This window comes from Trematomus bernacchii, unplaced genomic scaffold (assembly GCF_902827165.1).
Source record: "Trematomus bernacchii unplaced genomic scaffold, fTreBer1.1, whole genome shotgun sequence".
Lineage (NCBI taxonomy): Eukaryota > Metazoa > Chordata > Actinopteri > Perciformes > Nototheniidae > Trematomus > Trematomus bernacchii.
Genome location: NW_022987698.1, coordinates 12,567,504 through 12,591,898, shown reverse-complemented (window position 1 = coordinate 12,591,898; position 24,395 = coordinate 12,567,504). Strand labels below are relative to the sequence as shown.

Here is a 24,395-nt window from a genome sequence, read left to right as displayed (position 1 = left end):
TTGTTTCAATAGTAGCCTCTGCTTCACTTTACAATAAAAGGGATTTGAGGAGAATTGTTAAGTTTTACAAATGTCATAATATCTAATGCAGTTACTCTGGAGCAACCCAGTCTCACGGCATTTTGTGTTATACTGTAGTCACGCAATTAATCTATTGATTCGTGTTCACCAACACGATTTCCCCATTTTTTTCGTGTCACACAGAACGATTTTAAAAGCAATGTAAATAATAACAAATTAGAAGAAAAAAAAGATTAAAAAAAATACAGATTTCAGTATTCTGACACAAAACGATTTTAGAAGCAATGTATTTCTATTGGTAGTATGTTTCGTGCCTGCACCAAATAATAACAAATTAGAAGGAAAAAAAGATTTTAAAAATACAGATTTCAGTATTCTGAGGCTCTGAGCCCCATTTATTTTCCTCACGGACGGCAAAAAAACTCAGACATTATACAATTTAAAATAAAAACAATAATCGTGGTTTGATATTGAGTAAGAAAATGTTTTTATGAACCACACAGTTTGCGGTCTTCCAAGACCCGACCGGACAAAAAGACGTGGTGCAGGCACGAAACATACTACCGATAGAAATACATTGCTTTTAAAATCATTCTGTGTGACACGAAAAAAATGGGAAAATCATGTTGGTGAACACGAATCAATAGATTACATTTCTTTCGTGACTATTACACGAAATGCCGTGAGACTGGGTTGTCTGGAGATGCTGGAGTGTCAAATCCCCCCCAAACAAACAAACGGCAGGACTGAGCCACTATCATTACTCTTAAGTCTTCTACATTAGCATCATTGGCTCCACCATTGAAGTATCAGTTCTGAACAACTATTTCAACAATGTAACCTGTAACCCCATCAAATAATGAAGTAGCTTAAGCTTAAAATGTGCCAATTGCCTTTTGAAGTATCACATGGTTAATGTTAGCCCTATAGGCAGTAAGCTAGTTAGCATGGCATGCTACATTACATCAGAGCAGATACCAAACGTGAATCTTTACAAGATGCTGTTCAGGGAAGGGGTTCAGAAAAGGTCAATTAACTGTTGAAAATGAATATCAACTGGCAATGGTATTTGCCTTTAATGTTTTTTCATCGAATACAAATGAATTTGTTTACAATTTTAATCAGCCATTAGAATTTTGGCAAAAACATAACATCCATACAATACACATCTTACACTTGAGATGAAGTATTTTCAACTCAATGTGGGACAATACACATTAATGAAGACAATACAGGATGGTCACAATATGTGATGTGACACCTCCTTTAAACGGGTGTAGAATAACATTATTTCCTGTGAAACCATTGTGCTTTTATTACTGATAAATACCAAAAATAAATAAGGCCATATTTCCATTTTGTCATTTCTGCTTAATGTGCTTCACAATGCTGCACATGGCTTTTTCTTAAGCGAGACATTTGGAATTGATTTGTATCCTTTGTTAAGCTCACAGCTCTTTTCATCTCCTTGACATTCTTTCTACTTCATGTCTCAATTTCGCTGAATTAGTCATGCCTTACAAGAATGTGAGAAGCAACGCAACATAACTTAGCTTTAGGGAAAACATACTCTAACTTTTAGCATTCCTAATGGAAGAGGATTTGAACATACAAAACGTAAAAACAAACAGAAGCCCATAATATTCAGGATGCTGCTTTATTTAGTTGAAATTGTACTTTACTTTCATTATTGTGAATCCATATGCTGATAAAGTAAGAGACTTTTCCAAGATATCAAATCATTAGCTTTACTGCAAGATCTTTCGACAAGAACAGATGCTAACTGTTAGTACATGATTTATTAGTTCTGAATATCTTAAAACAAAATCACAAAAAAAGGTATCTATTTATTCCTGAAGAGACAAACCTCTCACCCGCCACCATTTAAAAGTAAATAACCATTTTGTTCTGAAGTGATTGTTATAATAGGAGTTAAAGACTGCTAGCCTATGTTTGAAGCAAAGTAAGACAGATGGCAAATTGCTAATCTTTGGAGACCATTACTGTTTGAGTATAATATGTGTATACAAAGTGTGATTTGGCTATAGTGCTGCCTTCTGTTAAAGAGCTATCCCTACCTGACTAAATAGCACACCATCCGCAACAAAGTATTTTTAATGCAATCTCTCCTTTACCTAAACCTAGTCTTTGGCAGATGGAGACAAAACCAGTCTACATAGTGTAATTAGGGGCTTGCCAATATTAGGTTCACCAAATAAAGTGCGTTAATTGACACAATAGTTCTACGTAGATTCTATTTTAAAATATCTCCCATAATTTTCAAGATTATACTGTTATATTTCTACACAGTTATCAATCTAGGAACATACAGTTAATTATCTTGATGTAGAGCTTATGTTGTTTTCTTTTGTACATCAGTTTGTGGATATATAAGGAATACACTGCAGAAAGATTGAGTAGACCAACTGGAAACACTTCCTGCATACAGCACATCGGCTACCTACAATACCATCTCGCCATTTTCCAAATCCTTTACCGTTTGAATGACACCTTTGCCACCATCTTATTTTACATGCAGAAGAAACAACAGTATCTGCCCAACAAAGTGGCTTGTGAACCACTTTTGAATGTGAGTTAGGCTGTCCAAGACAGACATTGTAAATGGCAGGAGATGCCGGCATATCTTATTATAGGCAGGTAATTACTGAGGTCCTTGGTCGGTATGACATCCTTTGTTTTATGGGATCAGGTATTCTGCCCAATGAAAATCATCTGAGAAGTTACCCAAAGCTTGGTGTCACTTTAAATGTAATATGAATACATGTTTAGAAGTTATCGTATTCTCATATACTAACGTGACAGCACTGCAGCAACACGTATTTTTTCTTAAATCTTTACTCTTTTATTATAATGGTGTTAACCTCACTATATTTATGTACTTTCTACAACATTGAGCCAAGAGCCAATAGCCATAAAATATGACCAGAGGCTCTCACAGCCAAAAATACGATCTCTATTATATCATTTTGCAAGTGCAGCAGGGCACTCACTCTTTTTTATTGGGACTTTGGCTCATTCCTTGGGAATGTCTTTTGTTACCATATTTCATGTGCAAAGAAACCAACCGCATCAGGGCAAGATCCTACCGGTAAACAGTCCTTGGTGTATACCAGACAGGAGGCAGCATAAAACTTGTCACATGTAGCACGCACTGTCTGAGGTGTCCCCTTTTTTATTTAAAGTACCATGACCATGCAGGCCCTTAAAGTCAAACCCTTCTCACTCCTCACTCTCCTCCTCATCCCCCTTGGTGCCTTTACTCCAGCGCTGGAAGCAATGAACAGTTGAAGCCAGGAAGAAGCTTGTCATGATGGCCACCACAGACACAGAGATGCCAGAGAAAATGATGATGAGCAGGTCTGTGAGAGTCAGTGTGGCCTGGCACTCACGGAAGCTGTCCTTGGTGAGCTGGGTCAGGGAAACACGTCTGCCGTCCATGGGGAGGGAGCACTCCATACCTTCCACCCCTGCATTTGAAACAGCAAATTGGATTAGACAGATTTACTGGACATGCCGAGTGGCAGTGAATGATGTCATATTTATGGACTTTTAGATGAATATATTCATATGGCAGCCACTCAGAGATGACATCATATAAAACAACAGGCACAAAGTGTGGCTACATGTGCTGTGTGTACACCACAAATGCTTTTATTTCCCCACAGATGTAATGTAAAGTGATGCATATTTGCCCATTAGAGACATATTTCAAACCTGATCAGATATAGAGTGCGTATTTGATTCAGAAAGTGTGCTGTTGTGAAAGATGACGATTCAAGAGAGCAATGCTGCTTTATTTTCCTAAGAGTGGGAGCTGATTTAATAACTGGAAGGTCAATCAGAAGTCTTTACTTATGAGATGAAGTTACACCGTACACCCATCCACTGCAGGTTCTGTGGAAATAAGTCAGTCAGAAACACAGAGATACTGTTTATCTACTCTACTGTTAACCGTGTATCTGCTATAGCAAAAAAACGTGGGACTATTTATTTTTTATTGTTGAAGACTTTGTTTATCTCTGCATCTGACACGACAAAACAGCCTGTCATCCTACAAAAAACGACCAAATAGGTCGATTGTTCAGCAGCTTATTACGACCCATAGTCACATTTTAAAGTGTAGCACCTCAAGTGGTCGTGTAAGAAACAACTTGCTCCCATTGACTGCAAACGAACCGGAGGGTCGTTTATTCACAAATAACCCTCTCTGGAAAATCCTAAATTGTCGAATAGTTTGGCCATTAAAATGCTTTTTGATTAGATTTCTAGCGAGAAGTGTATATTGTACTTTTATAATCCACGTCCAGTGGATGTGTAGGATCTATAGTTTGATAGATATTACGAAGATGATTTGAGGTCTCGTCAGGAGAAAGTTAATATACTACGTCTTTTCCCACAGCTTCCATGTAAAGTTAGCGTCAACTCTCACGGGGTGAAAACAGTTTTTCCGGTCTCAAAGTTTTCATAATAAAACCGGAAGTATTCCCCTCATTGTCAAATGATTACACAGTGATACTGTATCTGCATTACTCATCAGCTAAAAAACTAAAATCAGTTTATCCTTGTTAATTACACAACATTGATTGGTTTAAATTGTGTACAATGCTTTTGTGTTTTTAACCTTCGATTCGGAGAAACAAATAGTTTTTGTCCCCTATTTTAAATTAACATAAATACAAAATTAAAACCTATTTTTTATTTTGTAATTGCACACAAAAACCATTATTTCAAAAAAAGAACAATTTCACATAAACCTCTGGTTTTTACTGTAATTTACAATAATTACAGCAGAGGGAGTTGTCCTAATCAAGTGAAGAGAGGGCTGGAATCTACTTCCACATTAAAAATGACACTTGACCCGCCCCCTCGCTCCTCCCCCAGCTCCGGGGGGCAGCCGGGCTGTGGCAGTTCAATTTACCTGATTTGGGGGGGGGGGGTTGCGCCATAGTTTATGGACGCTGTATGCAATATAGGCATAGTTCTGTTAAGATAAGATAATAGGATGTACTTTGTTGATCTAAATTCGGGAAATTGTTTTGTTATGAAATTTAAATAAAAAATTTTATTTTTTATTTTTTAAATAAAAAATGTTGGTGCCCCCCATAGGTTGATGCGCCCTTAGCATTCGCCTATACTGCGGGTGTTTCTCAATCGCGAGTAAAGCTGCTTCAGAGCCACTATTTTAAGCCTACTACGTCATCGAGTGCCGCCGAAGTACTGTTCCAATCTCCAGCATACTTGGAAATCTACCGAGCCCGGCGTACTCCGTTTGGAGAAATATCGAGGCTGCACATGAGTAGACTTCGCGGTCTTAAAATCCCCACAATGCTTTGCGCACGGACCAATTTCCCCAAATCTGTGGCGGAAGATGTAAGGCGGGGCCTCTCATATGACGCACACCTGCACACTTGCTAGCGTGTTCCACACTTCGTTTTCCGAATGCCAGAAAGTATTCTTGACTCGCTTCTGAAGCAAGATGCTCGGCAGACATGTGCTACCAAGCAAGCGTACTCGCGATTGAGAAACACCCTGCCTATGCCAAGGGCCGGCCCTGCCGAAGACACTACACTACCCATAATCCTCAGATATCGTTTGGGACAACAACATCCGCTTTGCTTGACAAACCCCGTGATTAGTCCTCAAGCTCTGTGATTGGATGTTGGAGTGGCAGTGCGCCAAGGTTACGCCGAGCTCTTTGAAATGGAATGAAACCACGGCAGACTATCCAAAACTGGACTTGAACGGGTCCAGCCCATATTTAAATGTTTTCATCAAATATAACATATTCAACAAAGAAATTCAATAACATGCTTTAACCACTAGGTGGTGCGGGTTAAAAAACTGTCAAGTTGACAGTGTTTACACAATAAATTATATTTTCCAGTATAATTTCCAGTTTAGTTTATGACGGATTTATTTTGTTATCCACACATATATTGTTTTGATATTTGTAACACCAAACATGACCCAGTGGTCTAGTTAATAAAACATAATAATATCAAACATAATATTACTATTAACTTTATTTTGAAATTAAAACAGAACGGTAAAGAAAAATACAGTTTCAGTCTCTCGATTTGAAGCTTATGCATTGTACCATGAACCTGTATAGACCTGTAACAGTCAACTGCACGAGGAGTTGGAAAGGTAGTTTCTGAAGATGTTACAAATAACACACAGCATACAATGCCATAATAACTTTGTATTATTAGTGTAGGACACTTATGTATGTATAACATCTGAAGATGTGTAGTTTTATTCATGTTTTCACATAATTTTATAGGATATTGCTATATTATTTCACATATTGTAGTTCTACACATTAATATCTGATTTGTAAAACATCACAGACAGAAAGGTATATCCGTCATTTAATGGTAAGCTATTGAAATTATGATTCCATAGATGTGTCTCCCATCACCCAAAACCCATGACTATTCTCTCAACTCAGTATTTACATTCTTTAATTCAAAGAAAATCAGTAATATCTTGAAAAACTACAAGTCCCTTTCTATCAGCTGTGCACCGTTATGGTGTAAATACAGCCTATCTACCAATTGGATCAAATATAAAAGTCAGCCGAATTAGTGTTGACACTGCAAGGAGACGTATTGTTTGAAGATAAATTGAAGATGTTAATTGCTGATATATTTATGATCCACGTCACGCATTCAGTTTCTGTGGCAGTTCTTCCAGTTTGTCCAAAGGTCTCCTAATCAGGGCTCTATAACGGCAGATGTGTAATATTTAATGCAGCCGAACCGATGTATAATAAGAACTGGATACAGCGTGGGAGGCGGGGCCTCATTCATTCCTATGAGAGTTGCTCATTCGCGCATGATTATAAAATGGCCCAACTTTTGAGAGAGCGAAACGTCACAGATTACCCGGCATGCCTGAGAAGTACCCGTATGTGCGCTCATAGCGCATGCGCAACTTTAACCATGCCCCCCAAAATGCTCGTTCACATCAAGCACGTCAATTTGCGTACACGTAACAGCACCGCACGTTCATGACAGCATGGTAATGGGTTGTTATTGTGATAGATTTGATATTAACGAGGCGGCAGTTAGCAGCTAGCGGCTAGCTAGTAATTATGCTAATTTACACATCAATCGTTATGTACTTTTATATTACGCTGTAACAGGATCTAGTGATATCCAAGCAACAGAGCTTCATTTAGCATGAAATAATTATTGCACTGTATATATATATATATATATATACAGTGCAATAAGCTTCTTAGTGCAATAAGAAGCTACAGGGACGTTAATCTACGTCGGTAATATTAACTTTATTTAATACAACATTTACGGTACAAGATTTAATCATACAGCCCATGTAGTATAATATTTTACAAATGATGAATTACAGCAAACATGTGCAATATATCCATTATTACAGCTCCGTGGGCTGGCAGTAAGGCGATATGGGTCCGTTCTTATTGTGCATCCATGGGTAAAGATAAACGCATGTAGTGCTGAACACGTAACATGAACGTGCCGGGCGGCGCGGTCCCATGGGTTAGATGCGCGTTCATAATGCAGAGGGAAATAACTCACAGAATAACGTTATTAGCACATTTTTACAACTTGAGGAACGAATGTTTTTAATAAGGGCTATACAAGTGTTCATACTGGGTAGTTTATTTAGTTTAAAAAAAATTATCCAACGATTTACAGACCACTCTTTCCCCATGTAAGTCAATGGGAAAAAGGGTTTCCGGGCCTGGCAACCAAACGGAAGTGTAGTACCGCCGTTTGGCCAGAACGAATATTTTCATCTGAGTCCGGCGCACTTCCTGGGGGCTTGGTTGACGCTAACATTACATGGACGCTGCCGTTACACGTTCTCCTGGCGAGACCTCAAATCATCTTCGTAATATCTATCAAACTATAGATCCTACACATCCACTGGACGTGGATTCTAAAAGTGCAATATACACTTCTCGCTAGAAATCTAATCAAAAAGCATTTTAATGGCCAAACTATCCTACAATTTAGGATTTTCCAGGGTTATTTGTAAATATACGACCCACCGGAGCGTTTGCAGTCAACGGGAGCACTAGAGGTCGAAAACTTTAAAACGTGATTATAGGTCGTAATAAGCGCTTGAACAATCGACCTATTTGGTCGTATGAGTTGGAGGACTTGTTGTGAAAAAAACATTTACATCGCTTTTACACGGTTTGGAAAATGAAATAATTCCTTTGATTTTAGCTGCTATCTGCACACGGCAAATCTCATGATGCCATTACTCTTTAATACACTTTGAATATTGTATTATATTAGCTTACCCATTTATAAAGCTGATATTGATCAATTGTATGTTGTTTTTTACTTATAACTGTCATCCAAATTAGATGCTTTATGCTTATGTGCTTTATGAGAACAAACATTTTTAGAATTACATTCTAAATTATATATACTTTTATTGGTCTTCACTTTCTTTCACTGACTGTTGTGGCAGAGGAAACAAAAAAAGTTGTGCCAGCCTGTATTTGATAAAGTCTTTGGACATCAAATCACAAAACTAAATGACACACACACACATATCATCGCTAAAAGGAATAACATAAACTTAAATATATAGGAATTAAGTTACAGTTGTAGCAACTGCTTGTTGGTAAGCTAACATGTTAATGTCAATAAACAATTAATCTGTTACCTTTCTGAAGAAACATTTGAGATATTTTTCAACCAAAAACGATAACTTTACGATAGCTTTCAATTAAATGGATTTGTTGCACATAACTGCACTACAATGAGAGTAAACTGAATATGTTGGATGTTAGGACCAGAAAAAAAGAGGAATTTGAAGATTCCATCATATACTGAAATCATAATGGTCATTTTCCCCCCAATTTTAATGATATATACTCATATGTTGTGAGTACACATTTTTCTTAGATTCAGTCTTATCTGCCCTTATTTCTAATAGTTAAATGTACTGTAGTTAAGTGTAGTTATACAAGCTGAATTGAAATCGTGCACAAATGTGTTATTTCTTTTGTGACATATTTGTAGTGATTCATTAACTTGAAGATACCAGAATAGCTCATAGCTGCAGTCCTATGCTAAGTGAGAGATACAAGTGTCAAAAATAGAAATATTGACTTGGTGTAAGTATGTTTAAAGACATTGTTAGGCTTTTGTAGGCTAAGCTATGTTTGTTAACAGCCTTTTGTTTGACATAAAGCTGCCCACGGCCAACACAAATAGGATTCACTTTGGTTTCACTTTAGTTCCTGCCTCACTAATCTGAGGTCACATGCACTACATCTGGACCTCCTCGCTCAGTGAGAGATGTGCACATCTTGTCACAGACAAGCCTGTAATGCTGGGAAACTTTAATTATAGTGTTTTTTTCTAAAAGATTCCACTTTTGGCCAAGTACCACAGCTGTTCACTAATCCTCCCTTTTGTCAGGCAGTGTAATAAGCCTGTGTGCCCTATTGTGTAATTGTGCTTCTTAACTGCAACAGTTAAGCTCTAGTGGAAAGCCATTATCTCTCCCTGCAAATTCTGGGTATTTTGTTGTGGGGTAAACACAATGGAAATGTGTGTTCAAATAGGTGACAAATATATGCAAATATATTTGAATGTACATTTCAGACAACTGAAGTGTAGGATTAGTTTTTTTATGGTGTGCTTATATATCAAGAATGTTATGAAAATGATAAAAAAATATATATATATTAAAAAGGAAAAATATTGATGTCCCAGTCTACCCTTGTCACTAACTATTTGTTGATTGCAATATATGTGATTCTCTATGATATTAATAATCATAATTATTAACAGGCAAGACCTGACATGACTGTCTCCAAGGCAAAGTAAAAAGTATCAGATTGAATGGGTTACTTTTTAAATGTAATTAGTACGTTATGAATATAAATAAAATAAATGTGTCTTTAGACAAGACGGCGCTCCAATTACATTTGACTTTGTCTTTAGGATCATTTTTCATTTAAACTGAACTCCAACAAGTACATGCCTCTGGAACTCTCTCCCACCTGACATCCGCAACACTGACTCTCTCCCCATTCTCAAATCACGTCTCAAAACACATCTCTTCACACTTGCATATCCACCCTGATCATTATCCATCACACATCCTCTGTTTTTATTTATGTGATTATTTGATTGATTTATATACTGTACTGCATTGTCTTGTGTATGTCTCTTATGCTGGTGTTATCTATTGTGTATCTTGTTTTTTATGTGTTTGTACGGCAACCTTGAGAGCCTTGAAAGGCGCCTATATAAAATAAATGCATTATTATTATTATTATTATTACATTCTGTCTCTTTCTGAATAATATGTGTTCCTTTCCTTGCTGCTTATGTTTCATAATTTAACAGTCACTGCGGATACTGTACATGACAACCATCACAATAAATCAACAATCTATGATAACGAAGTAAAATGCACTATAGTTTATAAAGTCCAACCTGATTTTTAGTGATGCTGAAAGAGATGATGGAAAACAATAACAAAATAAAAAACCTATTCCCTAAAAGCCCTGCTGAGTCAAACTTGGAAAATGAACTGATGCTTTGAAAGTGAGAGCCATATGGTTAGTTATGCAACACAATTCTTAGAATATTAGATTTAAAACAAACACATGAGATGAACCTTCTCTACATGTACTGTACAGTTGTTTGTAAGCCTCTTTAAAACATTGTATGTTTTCCAGACTGAGCAGTTTGCTCACATGCAGTAACATTGAATGTATGTTGATCTCTGATTCATAAAACATATGGTAGACATGCCTTGCTGTTTAATCATGCCATGAATCATTGTGCTCTTCTTTGGCTCCACCGGGATTGTTGGTATTGGCAGCTGATCAGTTTGGAGCCTCAGTCTTGATGCTGGGTTTACTGTGACTCACTTGATGTGATCCTGATCCAATCTATTTATTTTCTGTGGAGCTTTTCCAGCATGCTGTTTTATTTTCCTGTTTTTATTAAGCTTAACTCATGGCAAAATTGTATTGATGACTCGAAAGTTAAAACACATCATTTGAATTGAAAGGAAATGTGTTCAATGCAAGGACCATCAATCACTCTTTGTAGTTAGCCAGTCTAATTGGAACTTATTGTTTTGGTAGTTTAACTTATGGGCTCAATAGAGGGGAGAGACAATCCTTTATAATGAAATCATCGCGCTGCATCCTCCACATGCTTTTGTGCAATGTAATTATGGTTCATATTAAAGTCTTGCAAAAAGGTTCAGAGGTACCACACCAAGCACAAGTAAGAAAACTGCAGGATGTAAATCAAATAAGATCAAAACAACTGTATCTCCATTGCAAATATTTGGTTAGTTGTCTATTGGTTGCATTTAAAAAAGAATGATACTAAATGTAATGTGCTTTCTGCCCCACAGGTCTGGCTTTTCCATGTGTGCATATTTGTATATATATCTTGTGTCTACTAATTGAATGTTAAAAGGAAACGTGAGAATCGGTATCTTTTATTAAGGGATTAGGGTCATTAAGTTTTATCAAGCTCTTTAAGAGTTCAGTTACAAACCTAATTAATACTGTAAAGAGTTAATCAGACGTGCATGGAAACCAATTCCACACCATCACTGATTTCCGTATATCTTTTTCCATCGTCACTGAACACTTTGGAAACATTAAGCCATTGTATTCAGACATATTTTAAACACGTTCGTTGAGATTTGAAATATACAAGCATTATTAAAATGATTTATATGAACACTTTTGAGTTTTATTCTTATAATATCTGACAACACATTGAAATGCAGATTTAATTCAGAAATAAGGTCAGTTGATGATGGAAATGATTGCATCCAATAATAGGAACATGGTTTTACTTTTGTATTTTAACAAAGCATGCTGCAAATTGTGCTGACTGTTCAGGAAAGACCCAGAATGGATGTACTGCCAAGTGTGTGCATTTACATGTGCAGTATCAGTAAAAGTATCCTCCCACACTGCAAGGCTTCATCTCTACCCACATATAAGCTCACACGTTTCTTTCTCCATACAGTACATTGCCAATGTGTAGGGAGTTATAGATTAAAGTTAAACATGTTTGCAGTGCTATTAGATACTGTTTTTATGTGCATGCAAAAGCATTGTAAGTGTGTAACTTAGCTCTTTGAATTAATGTAAGAGGTTGACAAAATTGTCAGTAAAACACATTGAATCAATGAGTCTTTCATTTCAGATTCAGATTACTTTTAGTCCATGACATTTGCATAACATGGTAAAGTGTCTTTGGTGCATAACACAACATACAGTTGACACACAACACATGACAATTATTCATTTTAAAGGGGCCTTTAATGCAAATGTTAAGGTTCATAGTTATATGTTGTGCCTCTACTGAGACATGTTTACATGCTTTCATATTTAAAAGGTCTTTGTTTTCTCATACTGCCTTTGCAGTAAGCCCTCTTTTCACCCCCTTAGAGATGTCCCGCCCCTCACTAAATCATGTGTACATATGTGTTGGAGCGCCAGCCAATAGAAGCGCAACTGTTACATAGTGATGTCACCATGTCATGGAAGTAAACAAAATAGTCCAAACAAGGCTTGTCAGGCAGGGGGAAACAAAACTCCCTTTGGCGGGAACTTTGGGTTTTTAGCCATTGCAAACAATTGTCATGCTCCAAAAAACTATAAAAGACCGTACAGGAAAGGGGAAATGCATAATAGGCTCCCTTTAATTTAAGTGACTCAGTGGCATTCATAATAAAAGCGCTAAGTTGATTGTTCTTCAACTGTCATGTAGTCCATTAACATGTCACGACAGACCATGATCCTCAGTAGTATTAACAATAAATAAATAAATGAACATTAAAATTAGTAATTGTGATTGGTGAACATGTGGAAGGGAACACCCTCTAGTTTAATTAGTAGTATCGGTCTTTAACATATAAAACCTACCCTAATGATTCAGTCTCATTCGTAGTCATGAGTTGGAAAAGAAGGCTCATCGTAGGACTATACCCTTGAAATCGAAACGGTGCGTTCACTGTCCTCCATATAAATGATGTCTGAACAATAAAACTATGTGAAAGTGACCGAGACATGGAGCGCAGCACTCGCTGATTTATCGTCCTTTCACGGTGAGATGAGATCGGTCAAGGTGCCCCACTGCCCCCGTCTCAGAAACGGCACTTTGCTGATACATCAGTACATTTTTAAGATGCACCCAGGAATCATATTTGATGAGGCCAAACATCACTGTAGTCCCGTGCCGGAGCACGCTGACACACTAAATGTAATCTGTTTTTAATGACTGTGCATCATTGTTAATGTAAAAAAGGATGGATTTAATAAGAGCCTACAGCTTTTTCAGTCAGAATTAACTAGTTTTTTTAGACTTCAAACGATTAAAATTGTTTGTGTATCAGTCAAAAACGACTATCAAAGAAGTAAACTTGTGTAACACAAATCATTCCGGTGCACTATCAGGTATGTTGGCAACACGGCTTTGTTACATTCCTGGCGCGGACAGTTGATGGATTACATTTAGGATTACAGCCAGACGAGGGGATAGTCTATCCGCTGTCTCAGCCGTGATTGATCTACCTGTGACACACTGATATTGGAGGCTTGTGTCTCCTCCCTCCATCAACATCACACTGTCTGTCCAGATTGATCTCTGCACCAAAGGTGAACATCAGAACAATCTTCAGACTCCAGCAGGAGTAACATTTCCTGCCTACATCTTCTCCTTTAATCCAGTTGTGCTAATGACTCACAAACCTGCCCCTCTCTCTATTTTATTAAATGAGAAGATTGTGCTGCTCAGGTACAATTCTCAGTAGATGTAAAAAGAACCAGGCAGACATAATTACAGAGAATTCTGCAGCTTCTTCTGAGGGAAATCTGAAGGGAAAATGATGATGAGAGATTCATGCTAGACGAGGGGCAGAGTAGGAGTGGGAGAGGAGCAGAATGTGTGTTTTCAATGCACAAAATGACAAGCGTTCATGTGACAGTGGAGCGAGGGTGAATCATTCAGGAGGGAATTCCTTCTGCGTGGAGATTCACTGACATCACTGTACCATGGGCATATTCAAGATGTATCATCACAAAAGCACAAATAATAACACATATGCGGATGTATGAATACAATGAGTAGATTCCTTTTCGTCTGAATAATAAACACTTTATCTGCCATCGCTATTCATTACGATGAAACAGGTAAATATGCACGTCTTGGTGATTTATGCTTCGCGCTCCAGCACATGCAGAGAGTATCCATCATCTTCAGTTATGCACATTTGCTGATGAAATAAACCGTGGCTTTTCACCTTTTATTTTTGACTGGCACATTTTGCTTCTGTACTTGCGGCTGACGCTATCACACTGTGTAATTCTGTCCACCTATTCACACTCTCTTTCCAGCGCTCTCACATCCCAACTTTAAATAAACATCAAATTAGGCCAAGATAAAAGAAGCTGTCAGCCTGTGTAAATGGAGTGGATATTTTCTCATCACATACTCAAGTAAAGATAGCAGATAGTGTTGTGTGTCGGATCATTTGGTCATATTTTGAGTTGCTCCTGCCATGTGGTAACAGGTCTCTGGGGAGCAACTTGATAGGCCGTGAAGGAAAATTCAGACTTCGACCCTGTCACATGCACTGCTACTCTGTGTTAAAACTGTTCAGGTCTTCACAAGTGTTGATCGCAATGCTGTGAGGGCTTCAGCCTCAAACTCTCATGGGAGTTGTCCTGCCTTGCCCCAGCCTGTGGGCAGCTCTAGCTCCAATTACCCTGGCCAATGTGCCGTAGAACTGTGTCACTCTAAATTATACATGGCCTTTGTTCATCCTTAACCCAAGAGCACTGGAGACAGCAGTGGATCTAGTTTACACTCATCCATCCGTTAAAACATTTATGAACATAATTGGTGGCTTAAAACATACAAATGATACCCAAAACTGAGCAGAAGGAAGGACGGTAATGTGTGTTTCTGCTGCGCATAGGAGACTGCCGTGCGGAGAGAGATCTGTTTTATTCCATCCAAAAGCAAGTCCTGAGTCTTAGAGAATCTTCCCCCCACTCGTCGTGCTGACCTGCAGTAATCAAACTTATGCAAACAGAAGAGCGTGCTACTTTGTGAACTTCAAATCACAGGGGAAATCAGGAAGTGAAAAATGGAAAGGGAATTGGGTTTTTCAGCACAGGCTCTGCAGCTGCTACATTATGCAGGCCATCGCAGGAGGGAACCACAGGATGAAGACTTTGAAAATAGCAGTACAGTTTTGTCATATTTGATTGACAATCTTTTAATTACTTGAAGATTGAATTCAATTATTCTGGTGATGCTGTATTTTGCCGTATTCTATGTGAACTTGGAATGCATGGTTTGTTTGCCGTAGCTTTAACCTTTATGTGTTTCGAATGATAGTGGAGCTCTTGGCTTTTAGAGAGGCTGCACTCATATATAGTTTAAACAGTCATTTAGTGGCCCGGTTTGTTGTATGATGAATCAGACATAAGGATGCAACACCCACACGGATGGAAAAATAACCCTGATTTACAATACAAAAGTAATTCCTGCATCTGTAATGAATCTACTTGATGAGGAATGAGATATTCAGTTAAAACACCCACACTCATGATGGTGGTTAGAGGCGATGTGTACTGAAAATATTATCAAGTTACCCTCATTGACTAATGAGAGTCCATCTGTTATTTTGTAACCACTTCCTACACAGTTTGCAGGGAATAGGTCATCGCATGTTTTCCCGTTATCGAGAGCTCAGTCATTATGGTAATTAGGTCTGGCAGTATGACGTCTGCGTGTATGAAGCGCCAGTGTTTGTACATTTGCACTTAAAGGGCACAAAGGCAACGGGTGCTTGTGAATCACTTACTATACGGTAAACTGCCCTGCTACTTTCGATTTGACAGATTAACTGACATCTGTTCGACAAAACAGATTTTTGTGCAGTGCTCAAAATAGTGATGGAGCATACAGGAAGTATATGTCAAAGCTGCCAATTCATGGGTTGAAAAAGATGTGCACTATATTCTATTGTCAATATGCCAGTTGAGAGGTTTTCATTGTCTTAAAGTAAGAAAATTAAAACAAATCTGCCATGCGAAGGAAGACATAAACTAGTTTTAGTGAATATTTACAGATCAGTGAAAGATCTTTTTGTCCTCTCTGACCTGACACAGAAGTGATTTGCATTGCTTTGAAAGCAAAGAGCCTCAGAGGAAAAACATATTTTTCCTCTTGCTAAAAAGTTATTTGTAATCCAATTCTCCAGCATCATAAGCATTACAAAATATATTCCGGCAAAATATATTGGTTGAAAATATTACAGTTAGACAACTTTATATTCCTGTACAAATAAGAATCCATGTGTGTGTGTATGTGTGTGTGTGTGTGTGTGTGTGTGTGTGTGTGTGTGTGTGTGTGTGTGTGTGTGTGTGTGTGTGTGTGTGTGTGTGTGTGTGTGTGTGTGTGTGTGTGTGTGTGTTAGGGCTGCACGATATATCATGTCGTGACGATAATCGCGATATGCGTATGCGCGATATTCACATCGCGTGGACGTGCGATTTCTTTAAAAAATAAATTAGGACTTGCGATATTAAGTAGGCAAATTAACTCAAACACGTCATGTTACAATTATTTTGCTGCTTGCTACAAAAGGAAAACTTGCGCGGCTCTCATGTCAGGGGTACTTGAGTGGGTGACATGCAGGCTCTGCATGCACAGCAAACCACCAATCACAATCAAATCTCCAAAGCAAACGGACCCGGTGATTAAAGGTAAAAACACTGAATAAAGTAGTTTCATGTGTTTCTCCAGGGCAGTTCGGCGCTGCTAACCGAGCTAGCTCAGCTTGTTGCTCTGATAACTTAAAGGGGACCTATCATGCTATATTTTAAATATATATTGTAGGGCCATACCTATATAAAACATGTATGTGAAGTTTTTTTTTCAAAATACCAAACAGATCACCCATTGTAGCCATGCCTCATACTGCTCAAACCCCTCTTCTGCAGCCCTGTTAGAGAAATGCAGATCTTGGGTCCTTAGCTTGAAAAAAATAAATAAGAGGAGGCGGAGCTAATGCCTGATCAGAATTCTACCGGAGATAAAGTTAAATTCGGTTGTGATAAAACGCCATCCTGTTTAAACCACATCAAGGATTATTTCTGAAACAGTATGGAGCTCAAATGCTTTTTCTCTTGCAGGTTTATCACAAGGTGAGTTCTTTTTTTATTTCCTGCTTTTTAAACACATGTGCTCTTCAGTACAGGTTAGCTCTGAGTGTTAGCGAGGCTTGCTAATGTAAACAAAGACGTCCAAAACACGTCAGGCATTGTTTCTGATAGCAACTTTCTGTGGGTCCGCCGACGTCACCACGGATGGACACGTCAGTTCAGATGGAAATCTGTATCCGCTCGTTGTACACCCATTTTTAAAAGATTTGGGTACGGAGGAAAAGAGAGAGGGTTTTATTTTCTGATGCTGCGTGAGTTCTCCGACGCACCGGGGACACATATTTATGCATAAAAGACATCACAAAGTGCATTTTGCATGATAGGTCCCCTTTAAGATCCAGACGTCTGTGACTAAAATCCTTCATCCGGTTAAATATAGTTAAAAAAATACCAATTGTATAGCATTAAAGCATGTGTGTGTGTGTGTGTGTGTGTGTGTGTGTGTGTGTGTGTGTGTGTGCGTGTGTGTGTGCGTGTGCGTGTGTGTGTGTGTGTGCGTGTGTGTGTGTGTGTGTGTGCGTGCGCTGGGTAAATTGTCTCTCGTCTCTGGGGTCATAAAGCAAACACTCTCTGATGGGGATGTAAGAGCTGCATATGAGGTGAGATACACATTACTAACTCAATTTGAGAGTGTCTATACACCGGGGCCAGTTGGCAGCGATGCCCGCAGCTTGGCCAGGTATTTGGTTTCCTCTGTGTTGTGGATGTCTGCCTGGCCAGCACTTCTAATGCAATTCATTATGCTTTGCGGTTGACAACACTTAGAACCTGTGATTAATGCATGTGCAGCCTGTGACTGGGGGGAATTGGGTATTCCTGCCAGTTTATCAACTTTTTCTTCCTCACGGACCTAAACTTGTCTTTTTGGGGCAAAAGCAGAAACCCTTAGAGGAAAGAGAAAGAAGTATCAATAGCAGGGTACACCATGGCCCAAATGCATGTAAGGGTTTTTGGCTTTTGTGTGTTGTCAGCAGTTTGCAGCAGCAGGGGTGCAGAGTAAAAGTTATGGCGAGCCAGAACATTTTCGTTTTAATTTGGAAATTGAAAAACTGCCAAACTTGTAATTAAATCCTTTGTATAATTCCAATATGATGCATTATGTGTATGCCGTATCCATATGCTGAGGCTTGGATGTCTTACCAGATAAATTATGTTTTAAAAAAGTCACAAATTTGAGTCACAACATTTTGTTCACTGATTTTATGCCCTTAAAAAGAAATACTTTGTTTATTCAGGTCGACATCTCACACACAAACTTTTGAATAATACGTATAAACTTTCACAATCCTTATTTGTACACAGAGATGGGGTCGTTACTAAAAAAAAGTAATATATTACATATTACATATTACTTTAAAAAAAAGTAATATATTACACTACTTCGTTACTCTCTACATAAAGTAACTCGTTACTTTACTCGTTACTTTACTCGTTACTTTACTCGTTACTTTACTCGTTACTTTACTCGCAGGGCCGGCCCGCCCCTCCCTACAGGCAGATCACGCAGACTGCTAAAGTTTCAAATGTTCTCTTTAGTTCAGTTTCCATTGTCGCATAAGACTGATCCAGATAGCTCTGACTATGGCTGTCCTCTGTCTCCTGCTATCTGTATTTTGCGCAGTATATCTCTGAACGATGCGATGGTGATTCCACTGTGCAAATGGGCAACATTACCTCTACTATGAAGGATGCTACAAGCCTGTCCATCTCTGCTTTGGTTACCGGTCCTCCAAATTCTAATTTGTGCCGCTTCGGAGTCTGCGGCGGCGCACTCACAACATCCTCACTCTGGGTTCGGGGGTCCGGTCCTTAGCTATTAGCTTCACCTTAGCATGTGTTCTTTGCAGGTGTTTGTTGAGGTTTGACGTGGTGTTTGCAGCAGTGTATAACAGCTTCTGGCCTGGACACAGTTTGCACCTCACCGTCACATTCCTGTCTATTCTTCGGACGAACTCAAAATAATGGGCATACCTCCACCCCTCGAAATGTATCGCTGACTCTGCCATGTTTATGCAGCACTGCACGCTGAGATGTGGACACGCAAGTCGCGCAGATTACGTACATATAAACCTGTGGCGGAAACCCCTCTTGTCTGTCAGTGTGATTATGACTGATTTTATAAAAGTAACGAAGTAACGCGTGTCGGGGCAATGTTAGTAACTGTAGTGTGATTACTGAATTATAAAAGTAACGCGTTACACTACTCCGTTACCGACAAAAGTAATATTATTACAGTAACGCGTTACTTTGTAACGCGTTACACCCAACTCTGTTTGTACACTATATACATAGCACTGCACTGTGTTTAAAAGTCAATTATATTGAATAAAATACTCCTTGAACGTCCTAGGGATATGTCATAACACTGCAAAACATATTCATATTAAATTCTCAGATTAGATCAGAATTGTGCAATGCATTAAATCTGCACTGATAAATATGATAACAGCACGAGCTAGTAGTTATGTGTGGCTGAACTGTCAGATGTGTTTATTTTTGCCTCCCCTGTTCCCACGTGCTGGCTTGTATTTATGAGATAACTGCTGTCAGTGTCCTTTGTAAGGGCATTCCTAGTAATACACAAATGGCTGACCTTCAGTAAAAACACTTACGGTTCTCTCTGAAAAAAAAAGAATAAATATTTATCTAAGAATAAATTGCTTCTGACAGGTGTTATAAATATTCTATACAATCTATTTCAACATCAGTAATATTAACACTAGCAAAGCAAGGTTGTGATGGTTGGTGTTTTATTCAGGACATATTTTGCAACTCCATCCTTGGATGTTGCAACCAATCAGCTCCATCTAAGCAGATCTAACCCCAGAGAAAAATTATTCTACAGAGACATGTGATCCTCTTTGTCTTGAGTTGTTCAACAGACATGCATGCACACATTCAGATTCCCGTGCACACTCAAGCACACCAAAACTTCAGCTCTGTTATCTAACTGAGCCTGCAGGCAGGAGCACAGTGGTAGACAGAGTCTACAGTATGGGCAGAGAAGCTGGATAATTGGGTTGCATTTCCAGAGCTGGGCAAAAAAATATTCATAATATTGCAGAATTACAGTGTCCACCAAAGAAAAGTATTATTTAAATATGTATTATATAAAAATAAGTGGTCGATTTGACTACCGCGCAGGATAAAGGGCATTGTATGGTGAACTGTGTAACCAGAGAAACTGCAATCTAAAATTCTTAATATGAATTATTTCATTTATTTTCCCTTACTGGAAAATGCTTAACTCTGAACAAAGCAAACTTGTAGCTTTTACTTTCAACAAGTGCTATTGTCTCATATTACATACCCAGTCGCACACAATATATGCTATGGGAGTGAGGAAAGAAAGAGACAAAATTAGAACAAGGGAGAGGGAGGGGGGTTCCCTCTCCTACAGGGAAAACATAAATAGACTAGAGCAGTGTTATGGAAATGGATTGTAATAATACTGTTGATGTAATGCTGTGTGTTATGCTGATATATGCTTTATTTGGGTGAAGCACATGGAAAGCAAATGGATCTTAGATGTAGCTACTCACCGTTTGGAAGCTTGTGGCTGTTCTCCATCAGCCACGTGAACAGGTTGGCAAAGTTGCAGTTGCACAGCCAGGGGTTGCCCTCGAGCCTCACCGCCCGCAGGGATGGCAACTGACTCAGCGCCCCTACCTGGAGCGTAGAAAGTGCATTACGCTCCAGTTCCAGTTCCCTCAGAGAGGTGAGCCCAGTGAAAGCATCCTCGCTCACCATGCTCAGGTATGGGTTGTTGCCCAGCCTCAGTTTAATCAAGCTCCGAGACTCCCCAAAAGTCCCCGTTGGGATTTCAGTCAGGTTGTTGCTGCCCAGGTCCAGGAAGACCAGCCTGGAGGAGGTGCTGAGGGTCCCCGGTTCGATGCTGGAGAGGGAGTTGTTCCGGAGGTCCAGGTAGACCAAGTCACTGTACAGAACCAGAAAGTCAGAGGGGATGCGAGGAATCCAGTTGTCCGCCAGCAACAGCCTGCGCACATCCAAGGGGATTTCATTGGGGAGACGGGTCAGCCCACGGCCACGGCAGTCCACAGTGTGAGGGTCCGGGCACAGGCAGGCTACTGGGCAGTTCTCCCCCCGGGTCCATAAGGCAGAGGACAGTAAGATGAGGATAAGTTGGAGCCAGCAGACACATGGCAACATGGTCAAGAGGGTGAAATGAGTTATGGGGGAAAGAGGCTCGGGGTAAGGGCGAGTAGGACAAGGAGGGTGGGGTTAGAGAACAAGAGGGTGAGGGTCAGAGGGCAGGAGATCAGGACGAGGGAGGGGAAGGGGAAAGTAAAAGGGGGTGGATGGGGATCAATCCTCGCGGAGGAACATCCTGCCGGTGTTGAGATGGAATTATTCAAGTGATCAGGAATCGAGAGGAGGCAAAGAAGCGGCAAAAACTGTTCTCCAGGAGATCATGTAGCAACCTGCCGGGATAGAATTGCAGACTGCCTGCTTTGAAGGAGCAAAGCGAAGGAGATAGTAAGCAGAGAGGAGCGGGAGGAGCGGGAGAGAACCAAAGACGGAGCTTAACAGAGAGGGGGGGGTAGCTTAAGAGAGGTAAATAGACACGAGCGAGCTGGGAGTGATGAAAAGCCGGGGGCACAGACAAGGGAGAGGGGGGCTGAGGAGGGGGATCTTTCCACCACGCTACCCCACAGTTGATCTGGCAGCAGTGACAGACAAAGACAATAAGGTCTCTGACACAAAAGGATATATGAAGCTGTGATTCAAGCATGACAAGCGCAGAGTAACATCATGGCATCCCTCCATTAGTCCCAGGTCTCTGTGCAGTAAAGCCTGACGTTCTGAAACGAGACAGAGAGAAGCTCACAGAACATCGCTCAAGTGTGTGGTAAGGTTGTCCCTCCTTATTATTCCCTCTCTAGCTGCCAAATGACCGGCAACATGCTGTGAGAACACAGCTCAATGTTACTCCATCCGGCACTGTGTCAGGGCTGTGTTTCTCTGTAGAGAGAATGCAGACGTCCAGGCAGGAGCCGCATGGATGTAGAGCAGCTGAGCAGCTCACAGCCATGCCAATCCAACGACTGCCTCCGAATCTACCACGGTTTATCTCATGCCCTCTCCACTCTCCTTGTTTCCAGGGAGGCGTGCCTGAGCCATGCTGTCAACATGTGATGTCACTTCCTTTATTGTGAACATATGAAGATAATTTTTACCGCAAAAATCGGAAATATGGAAGCATTTTTTATTTATATTTAAAGCATTTTTAATTCAGCTTTTTTTCATATTTTTTCAAAACAGTATAATAAAGAAAAAATGTCAGGTTCAGGATTCATTTTCTTTGCCTTACACACATTTATATTAAATATATTTACCGTGTTTGTGATCTTTTGACAATAGCAAGCTGTTGTTTTGACTTTAAGCCTTCTTGTTTTGAAAATTATACGGAATCTCCAGATTTCCTGTTCTTATGATGACCATGAGGAAAACTGTTACCTGTAAAAATGCAACACTGGCTTGTTTTTATTTTTGCATTTCCAGCACATTGAGTTCTGTTGTATAATAACTTAATAATACCTCATCAGTCCACTTGAAAATACTCATCATATCAATTGATTTCCTTTTTCACATTTTTTCTTTTTGCATTTTTTATGACCCAAACATTATGGATAGTAAAACCAAGGCGCCATGAGCAGAAAGGAGAGAGGACTATTCATTTAGAATGGGTATTGAATTTCCAAGATGGGATTTGCCTCAACAAGTAAATGTAATTATACCAAGGTTGTTACAGCGTCTGTGAATTAGACCTGTGAAGACAAGGGTAGCGTGACATTTCTAAAAAAGAAGTATTGTCATGGACGGTAATTGCGAAGATAACATATACACAATGCAAATGCAATAAATTAACAGTTTTGCACACACATTTTCCTATGTGCACACACAGCTGCAACTCATGAAACCAGGCAGATATAAATAACATCTAACTCACTTCATCCCAGGTAATCTAATAATACCACTCCTTCCTCGAGGCGTCCACTCAAGTCAGATGAGTCTGCAGCTTCACCGCTGATGTTTGTTTTGTGCCGCAGAGAAGAGAGCTGCTCTTTCATCACAGTCAGCATATATTAGCTGAAAAGAACACTAAAAGCTGAAATGGCTTTGATTGTTTCCTGCAAACACATTTCAACTTTACATCTTACAATGGAAATTCAATTTAGTGGTGCGTCTGTTCTGCATGCAGTGTGATGCTTAAATATTTGCTGTCTCAGGGACAGTTTACTATTTAAAAAAAAAAAAGTATTTGACAGTCTCAATTGTAGTCTTATGTGCTACCATGTTAACATAAAGTATAATTAAAGTTCCTCTCCTGGCATTGACCCATAAAAACAAACTTCTATTCATCAAAATGACATAAAACTGCCTTCAAGTACTTGGATGTATAGCTATACCCCTTTTACTCATTCAGTAAGTTTAACAACCCATATCTTACTGAAACTTAAACTATCTGTAAGTTGCAAGTTGATTAGTTTCTTAGGATTGTGGCATTTGACACCTTGTTTTCTTTGTAGTCTCCATAGTTAAAAACACCATATGGGCATGTTAACAAGGTTTAAAACCATTTAGTTGGAGAGTTTCTTGATTGCTGATCAACCTTTTTTTAATAGTTGGCAAGTCAGTGTATTTACAATAAATCTTTAATAAGACATCATGAGATACAATTTAATAATGTGTTGCTGTTTCTTAGCACTTTGCTTAGCATGTATACTGTAGGCAGAATATTAACATTTAATAAATGGTATAAATAATTGTAAGCAGAATTGTCTATTATACTTGTTGGTGGGCATAAGTTGAAGCTGATGTACAGTACAGAGAAAGAATACAATTATGAAAAAGACAGATGTTTTACTTAAAAAAATATCTTAATTGGACAATTTAATGATATTGTTAGGCATTACATCAGTTTTCTCTATCAGAAATTACGATGGAAGAATATACATTTCTTTAATTGTGCAGAGCAAGAAACGTTTGAGATGGTTAAGTGTCAGAATCCTGATCACCATGTCTGTGTTGTTTTGTATTAAAGGGCCCATGTCATGGCCATTTCCACTGATCATAATTACATTGTTGAGGTATACTA

At 39.1% G+C, this 24,395-nt stretch overlaps 1 protein-coding gene across 1 annotated transcript; it reads right to left on the bottom strand.

Annotated features, from left to right (window-relative positions):
- Positions 1-921: 921 nt before the first annotated feature.
- lrrc38b (leucine rich repeat containing 38b) lies at positions 922-22,310 on the bottom strand. The gene is made up of 2 exons (XM_034138647.1): positions 20,818-22,310; positions 922-3,509 (listed from the first exon to the last, which is right to left on the bottom strand). Exons 1-2 carry the CDS (start codon positions 21,443-21,445, stop codon positions 3,262-3,264), a joined length of 876 nt encoding a protein of 291 aa, XP_033994538.1. The 5' UTR covers positions 21,446-22,310; the 3' UTR covers positions 922-3,261.
- Positions 22,311-24,395: the final 2,085 nt, after the last annotated feature.

Excerpts from the sequence above, each read along its gene's own strand:
- lrrc38b (XM_034138647.1), bottom strand. The coding sequence starts at position 21,445 with ATGTTGCCATGTGTCTGCTGGCTCCAACTTATCCTCATCTTACTGTCC. Across the intron at positions 3,510-20,817 it reads CAGCCACAAGCTTCCAAACG|GGGTGGAAGGTATGGAGTGC; the intron begins GTGAGTAGCTAC and ends TTTCAAATGCAG.